This window comes from Aquarana catesbeiana, linkage group LG07 (assembly GCF_042186555.1).
Source record: "Aquarana catesbeiana isolate 2022-GZ linkage group LG07, ASM4218655v1, whole genome shotgun sequence".
Lineage (NCBI taxonomy): Eukaryota > Metazoa > Chordata > Amphibia > Anura > Ranidae > Aquarana > Aquarana catesbeiana.
In genome coordinates, this window is record NC_133330.1 from 167,557,874 (window position 1) to 167,566,623 (window position 8,750).

Below are 8,750 nucleotides of genomic sequence, written 5' to 3' on the forward strand. Positions count from 1 at the left end.
GTGGGACCATAGGAATGTACGGGGGCAGAAGGAAATCAAGGTCTGACGCTGTTGGAACTTTGCCTGACAAGAACTGCATAGCATTTGGGAAGAACTGGGACACAAAGCTGATGCAAATCTGTGTACTTGAACTCAAGCTTTTGACAGGAATTAAAAGAGGTATGGGTTTGGCTTCGCCAACCCCCCCCCCCCCCATTCATACTTGCCTAGGTGGATGCAGCATTGGTCCCCTGGTGTCTCTGCACTGAGAACTGAGCCATCGAACATCTCAATCAGCAGCTCTGGAGCGCTGAGCTGTGGAGAGGCGGGGAGCAGCTGTCCCAGTGGCTTGCTGAGACAGGCATCAGTCCAGGCACCTGGCGGATCCAACTTCCAGAGTCTGGATGACACAGCGCCTGGACTGATCCTGGTGACGACAGCAGAGAACGGACTTCAGTCCACTCTGCTGAAAAGGGGTCACAGGAGTGCAAAACTAATTGCACTCCTGTGATCCATAGAAGCCCAGGCTGGACTTCTCCTTTTAACTAATGGTTACAGAAAGTGGGCCATTTGGGGAGTAAATAACATGTGAAAATACCTGTTTTGGCATGAATGCTTGTTTGAGATCAGCAGAGTCTCCATGTAGCTGAAACAGCTGACATTTTCTTGTAGGTTTTCTTAAGTGTATTCTGCAAAACAAGTTTACCAATCTTTAGATGTGGTCGCTGCATCAGTGTGTGTGTGTGTGTGTGTGTGTGTGTGTGTGTGTGTGTGTGTGGTGGGTTTTTATTTTTCTTTTCATTTGGGGAGAGAAAACACACCAACTTTGTTTTAGTTTGAGAGTAGAGGGATTATAACATGTCAAGTTCATATATCACCATAACGGATGAGGGAAATCTTTTAACGGCAACACTTGTTCTGGTGACTACCAGGGATTTTACACTCTTTCCAATCTGTGACCTATTAGAGATTTCACTTCCTGTCCCATAGCCTCAACAGGACATGGGAGGAAATTGGCATCCCCAAGTGGAAAATCCCTGGTAGTCACCAGAACAAGTGTTGCCATTAAAAGATTTCCCTCATCTGTTATGGTGATCACTCAAAATGTGAAACCAACTTTCACATTCAGCAATGATGATCACCAGCACAAATGAAGAGTAGATCTCTAATGGGGACGAAGACGGCAATATAAACTTGACACGTTCTAATCGCTCACTACTCTCAAACTAAAACCAAGTTTTGTGGGTTTTTTTTGTTTTTTTTTTTGTTTTTTTTTTGTTTTTTTTTTTTTATGTAGCCAAACGTCAGCTAATGCTTTTTTAAGCTGTTTAAAACATCCACTTTTTTTTATCTTTTGTGGGATTAAGGTTTTACATGTACAAATTGTAAGCGGGGAGCCATCTCTGCTGCGAGAACACCATGATTATTGCTATAGCTGCTGACAATCGCATGCAAGAAATCTGACATTCTGGTTGTACTCAAGTCGATCGACTGGGGTACAGTCTGCCTGCCAATAGATGGATCGGCTTTCAGCTGGTTCCTGCTGAACCGGCTGAGGTTTGATCCATCTATGGCTGGCTTAAGAGGTTATTTCAACTATTCTAGCAAACCCTTTTGAGCTGGCTTTAGAATCCAGTAATATCTTGTTTTGATGTAAGGCGCTTTAAAAGGTGTGTGTGTGTGTGTGTGTGTGTGTGTGTGTGTGTGTGTGTGTGTATATAGGCTAATAAAATAAAGCAATACAGAATTTGGCTGAAGGATTACTAAAGTCTGTTTGTTTTTTTTTGTTTTTTTGTTTTTTTGTATGTAGACCAAGAAATACGCAGATGTGATCATTCCTAGAGGTGCTGATAACCTGGGTAAGTGAAGGTCCTAACATGACATTCGATTGGCTTAGTGATATGTAAAACATTGTTCACTTCAAGTGCCACATTTATTACTTGGTGCTAATTTATTGCTCAAAGCCTTGGTCAGTAAGACGTGCATTTTTTATTTATTTTTTTTTTTTTTTTTTTTTTTTTTTTTTTTAGAAACCTTGGCTACTTAGGAAGTAAACCCTGGTTGGTTTTCTTTCTTTCCTTCCTAGTAAAGGCATAAGGTGCTAGTATGCATCACATACTAGCTCATTATCTGACACTTGCCTGCAAACGAAGCCTGCGTTGTCCCTGCTGCAGGCCGCATCCATCTTTGCCCGTCTTCCTTCCGGGGCCCCAGACTCGGGCTCTGTGGCTGGCCGGAGCTGCATAACGTCACGCCTGTGGGAGTAGCCGTCACGGCACTTTTGCCTGAAGAAACGGCACAGGCGGTCGTTCCTTTAGAGCGCATGCGCCAATTGCCTAATTTGCGCGGTGTGTGGTTGTGTTTGTTTTTGTGTTTGTGTGTAAAATACCGACCAACACCCACTTACTCGCAACCCCTTCCACTCGTAACCCAGTCTTCAGGTAATTTCACCCTCTAAAGAGACCCATAGCGCCACCTTTCTGCCGCAGAGCTGGCTGGGAGTGTGCATGCAGTTTCCTTTTACTCCACAAAAGAGCATGGCTCTGCTAGTAAATCGCACCCCTGCTCCTTTCGACAGCTACTGAATGACCATGGCTGGAGCCGGAACCATCACTGCTGTTATGTGCCTGTGAAAGGTACAGGAAGTGCGCATCCACTACTTCCACCCAAAACTGTTTACGAGTTTAAATCTGTATTTTTTGTTAGAAAATTACTTGTAACCCCCTAAACCTAAAAAAACCACAATAGTTACCCCAATTTTTTGTATAATGTGAAAGATATTACGCCGTGTAAATGTCACGCTTTAACCACTTAAGGACCGAGCCTCTTTCAGAGATTTGTTTACAAGTTTTTTCTTTTGCTAACACCCTAGAGAATAAAATGGCGGTCGTTGCAATACTTTGTCACACCGTATTTGTACAGGTCTTACAAGCGCACTTTTTTATTAAAAAAAATAAGACAACAGTAAAGTTAGCCCAATTTTTTTTTTTTTTTTTTTTTTTGTATTCTGAAAGATGTTACGCTTCAAAATTGCTCCCGCTCGTGGAATGGCAACTAACTTTTACCCTTAAAAATCTCCATAGGCAACGTTTAAAAAATTCTACAGGTTGCATGTTTTGAGTTACAGAGGAGGTCTAGGGCTAGAATTATTGCTCTCACTCTACCGATTGCGGCGATACCTCACGTGTGGTTTGAACACAGTTTTTATATGCAGGCGCTACTCACGTATGCATTCGCTTCTGCACGCTAGCTTGGCGGGACGGATCGCGTTAAAAAAAAAATTATTTTTTTTCTTATTTTACCTTTTTTTTAAAATTTATTTATGTATTTATTTTTTTACACTGTTCTTTTAAAAAAAACTGTCACTTTTAATCCTATTACAAGGAATGTAAACATCCCTTGTAATAGAAAAAAAGCATGACAAAAAAGACCTCAGATGTCCTATTTACACTAAAATACATAATAAAAAAAAAAATTGTCATTTGAGAAAAAAGGCCCTTTAAGAGCTATGGGCAGAAGTGACGTTTTGACAAGGATCCGATCGCTTCCGCCGCTACCGACTGCTCCGGTAAGCGGCGGAGGGCACCGGAAGGGGGCCCTCTCCCGCCGCCGATAAGTGATCTTACGGCGACTCTGCCGCAGAGACCACTATTATCGGAAACCGGACCATCCGCTGAAGAGGATACCAGGGTTATGACAGCTAGCTGCTGCCATAATAAAAATATCCCTCTTCAAAGTTAGGACGTATATCGGCTGTTCAGAAATGGTTAAAATTGCGCACACTCTTGGAATGGTGACAACTATGGTACTTAAGTCTCCATTGGCAATGCTTTAAAAGCCTCTACAGGTTACCTGTTAGAGGAGGTCTGATGCTAGAATTATTGCTCTCGCTCGAACGTTCATGCTGATACCTCACGTGTGGTTCAAATATTCCTTACATATGCATGCGCGACTTGCGTAGGCATTCACTTGTGAGCACAGAGGGATGGGGGCACGTTAATTAAAAAAAAACATTTTTTTTTCTGCTGTTCCTTTTTTTTTTTTTTTTTTTTTTTTATTTTTCCCCACTTAGGCGAGATGCTGTGCTGAGGATAAGGATAGCTTAGAGACATCAAGTATATTAGACCATTCTTCATCAGAAATATTACCAATGTCTTGAGTGTTAACTCTTTGATCACCTATGGGAGCAGCTGGCCGCACCGCCAGATCGTTTCTCGGGCGAACCAGTGGAAACGGTAAGGCCGAGAAACACTGATGGGGTTTCCTGAAAGAGCCAGCAGCCTGTTAAAAAAAAAAAAAAAGTACCGGGGTTATGGCTGATATCTTCAGACCGTAATGTGTATATAGACATATTGCGGTCGGCAAGTTAAGATCTACACTTGTTTGGTTACAAGACAACCCGCAGTGGATAGCTTTTCTAACAGTATCTAAGCAGCCACCAGCTGCCCGATCACTTTCACAGCCCTTCGGAAAAGGCACCCTAACCCCCACCCCACTGGTTCCTAGGCTCTGTCACACCTATGGGCCCAGGATTATTATTTATAATTATTATTATTATTTATTATTATTAAGGATTTATATAGCGCCGACAGTTTATGCAGCGCTTTACAACATGAAGGCAGAGAGTACAATACAATTCAATACAAGAGGAATCAGAGGGCCCTGCAGTATGGAGGGTGTTGCTGGGTTCCTCCCATCAGCAATAACCAGGAAGCAATTTATTTATTTTTTATTTTTTTCACCACTTCAGTTTCAGCTGTCACTACTTTATTTTTTGTCGGCCTGCTGTGGCTGGAGGAGAAGCACATGGAGAAGTTCTGTGCTCCATTAGCTTCAGTGGAGGTCAGGTGGAGACATCCGGGGTCTAATAGAACCTGATTTGTTGGTGACAAGAACCTGCCTGAACAGAATGCTGTCACTTAAGGGGCCTTGTCACGTGATGGCAATGTGCAAAGAGAAAAGGTTGCATTCAAGCATTTAGCATATTCTTGCTTCTAGGATGTCTGCTTACAAAATTGTCAATTGCACTACACATATTGGGTATTGTGAGTGAGTCTAGGACCATAATTTTATAGTTGGCTCTAAACTGATCACCTTTGAAGACTTATTTTAAAGTGTTGCCTAAATAAAATTTTGTGTTCTGAAGTTTGCCATTTCATCTGCACATGCACTTTAGTCTTGACATGTTGGGTATCTACTCACTGCACTGCCTCTTATATTTTGCCAACAAATTGGGGAAAGTTAATTTTATTGCACAGAGACAATATTACTTTATTTTCTTTACTGAAAACTTGGGTTTGATAAACGGTTATGCTAATGTGACGTAAAACATTGCAACCGTCGCCATTTTATTCTCCAAGGCTGGTTTCAGAAAACCAAAATAGGGAAGTATTAACTAATCTTTAAAGTGTTGCTAAACCCAGTAATATGAAAATAGGTTATCCGTCCTCCCCCCAGTGCCCACAGCTTATAAATCATCATTTTACATTAAAATACTGCCACTAAATACCTTTTTGGCTGATCTGTATACCACAGTCACGTGATAAACTGCAGGTTCTGCCTGTGTGTTCAGGTAGGAGATTTCCACTATAGTCTGTGTCCTACTGCTGTTATGGGAGGCGGATCCTCCATGAATCAAGATGCGACATCCCACCCACCCCTTTTTTTTTTTTTTTTTTTTGTTACTGGGCATGGAGGAGGGAGGGACTGGGCTGTCATTTAGGATCTGTATACACGCCCAAATGTGATGTCATAAAATCATGTGACCTGAAAAGCTCAGCTCAAGACAGGAAATGTTCTCTCCTACAATAGACCAAACTGAGCATGTGTAGCAGTAATGCTGACTATGTATTATCGGGCCTTACCCGACCCTGCAGGAGGGAGCGCCTTTTTACACAATGCATAGATTAACCCCTTAAGTTCCACAGTGAGTATACCAAGCATGCTATTCTGCATATACAGACAGATTTTACTGTTGTAAGTGTAACACCTTTAAGGCCACATTTTGTTGTGTGCACAAATGGCTATAGTAGCAAAGGTTTTAACTGGAAAATAAAAAAGTTTGGCTATATTAACCATATTTAGATTAAAAAAAATAAACGCTCTGCTGTGCCAAGAAAAAGTCTGCGTTGGAGTAGAAATATGCTTGTCTGGTCTCAGAAACTGGGTGACAATGTATCTTCTGCTCTACACGTTTTTGACATATGTGACAAGTTGTGTCGTTCAAAGCCTAAAAGGCAAACTTGTTTCTGAAGCCACAAACACCAGAACAAAAATAAATGGACAAAATAGCTTTGATCTCCGTGTGGCAATGCATGCCTAATCTAAGCAGGTAGTGCAAAATACCGTGTTGCATGCCTGCTACTGACTGGGCATCAAGGAACAAAAATTATTTTTAGATAATCTTCTCTCACTTGCTTAAATTGCTTTTAGATAAGTGAGTCAGGGGCATACCTACAGGGGTCGCAATTGCACACTGGCTCCTTACTCCAAGGGGCCTGTGCAGGCCCCCCTGTACACCTTGAATAGGATGGGCGGCGGCATATAGAGGAACCAATTCACCCCTCCATTTTCCTCCTGCAGCCGCTGAATGCCTGCTTCTTCCTCCTGCAGTCAGCGGCTGCAGGAGGAAATGGAGGGGCTCGGTTCCTCTGTATAAGGAGTCTCAAACTGGTGTCCCTCCAGCTGTTGAGAAACTACAAGTCCCATGAGGAATTGCAAGGCTGATGGTTACAAGCATGACTCCCACAGACAGGGGCAAGATGGGACTTGTAGTTTTGCAACAGCTGGAGGGCTGCCAGTTTGAGACCCCTGCTCTATATGTTGCCGCACCTCCTATCTAGCTTCTTTCTGCTGCCCCTGTGAGATGGAGAGTGGGAAAGGGGCTGGTAAATGTCATTTACCGGCCCCTCCCTTTTCATGCATGGTACCAATCACTATTCACCCACAAGCTGAACTATAGTAAATAGTTTACTATGCTTTCGTTCGAATGAACTGAAAGCTCTGTAGAGCTATTCTTATCCATTCATGCTGTGCTGCTGAGATGGAAATTGAGGGAATGCGTCCTCAATCTTTTCTCTGTCTCAAAGGTAGAAGATCAAAGGTCTTTTTAGACCCCCTGATATTTCACCAAAGTAAAAATGATCAAATATTGTAAAACACAAAAAAACAAAAAAATCAAAAATAATTAAATAACATAAACTGATGTCAGTGGTGCAACCACCAGGGTCGCACTTGTGACTGGGCTCTGGCGTCCTGTCACCAGGCTCGGGGAGAGAGGGGAGGAAAGAGGGTCAGGGGCCTTTCGTGGTTTCTTTTCATCTGGGCCCTCCAAGGTTTTAGTTATGCCTCTGAAGTGAGCTATTCCAGAGATGTAGGTTAAATATGATGTGGGTGTTTTTTTGTATCCTACTTTTAAATTTTTTTTTTTTTTTTTTTTCCTCAACAGTGGCCATCAACTTAATTGTTCAGCACATCCAAGATATCCTAAATGGTGGATTAACAAAGAGGCAGACTAATGGGTATGTGAATGGTTACACAAGCCAACGGAGTAGGCACCCCTCAGAATCCAGCAGCAGCCGACCTCACTAAAGTGTCCCGTGAATATGGAATCTCTATATACTTTACACCAATACAAAGTATTCCACTACAACCTGGAGAGACAAACAAGCTTTCTTTGAAGGAAAATTGTTTCCTACTGGCTAAATGAGCTCTGACCCTTACTCTGCAAGAAATTTTACCTGACTACTTCACCAAGAACAAAACCTGCTGGAATTTCCTGCTCAGTCAGAATTGGGAAGCCTTGGCCTAATAGGATGCCTTTTTTTTTTTTTTTTTTTTTTTTTTTTTTTTTTTATGCTTCTAATTTGAATGGAGAAAGGGAAGGATGGACTTAATCTAAACTTGAACAACCAAACTGACTACTGATGAAAAAAATGTCCATAATCTACCCTGAGATCCCATGAAATCTAGATTTGTCTGTCATGTGAAATCCTGCACAGTTATTTGCCACAAGTATTTCCAAAACTGCCAATTTGAGTGTTATTTCTAGGGGCAAGATTGGTTAAATGGGCAGTAATTGAGGCAGTGTCACTACCCTACAAGGTAGGTGTGTGATCCCCTTATATGTTAAAGGGCGTTTCCCCCCCCCCACTAAGGTTGGTAGCAGGGCATCACCACTTAGAACAGAAGACTTGCCTTTTTTTCCAGTGCCAAAAGCATGATTGTGGGATTTATAATGCTACTCATGGTAAACCTTCATTTTTGCGTTGTTTAAAGTTGGCAAAGTATTTATTTTATTTACTTTCTACCCTGTTACTACCTTCTTCTCCCTCCTCCCTCCTCCCTCCTCCCTCCTCCCTCCTCCCTCCTCCCTCCTCCCTCCTCCTCCCTCCTCCCTCCTCCTCCTCCCTCCTCCTCTTCCTCTTCCTCTTTTTTTTTCTCTACTGTATTGTTCCCTTTCTAATAAAAAATGATTTAATAAAAAGCTGTTATGAACGGCAAAAGGACATTAAAAAAAAATACTTGCTCAGTGTTGTCCTACTGAATGTTATGTTTCCAGTTGTTTAAGTTAAATGATTTCTAGCGTAAATTAAAATTTTGACAGTTGCCTTTTTCGATTTGTTTAGAAGAGCTAAATGTGTTTACCCATGAACTCTTCGCTTCCCCTGTTGGATTGCAATCCTATAGATTTGCCTCATTTTGACTGCATCCTTTTTGTGCTATATACAGTTGGGGGTATATATATTTATGTACACTAGCACAATTTTCGT

General features: G+C 41.9%; 1 protein-coding gene across 1 annotated transcript in view; it reads left to right on the forward strand.

The window, feature by feature from the left end:
* Positions 1-8,509, forward strand: part of UCK2 (uridine-cytidine kinase 2) — an 88,826-nt gene extending 80,317 nt beyond the window's left edge. The window contains exons 7-8 of the mRNA XM_073592859.1: positions 1,790-1,838; positions 7,427-8,509. Of these exons, the coding sequence (XP_073448960.1) occupies positions 1,790-1,838; positions 7,427-7,569 (192 nt within the window). The 3' untranslated portion in view covers positions 7,570-8,509. The remainder of the gene's footprint in view (positions 1-1,789; positions 1,839-7,426) is intronic.
* Positions 8,510-8,750: the final 241 nt, after the last annotated feature.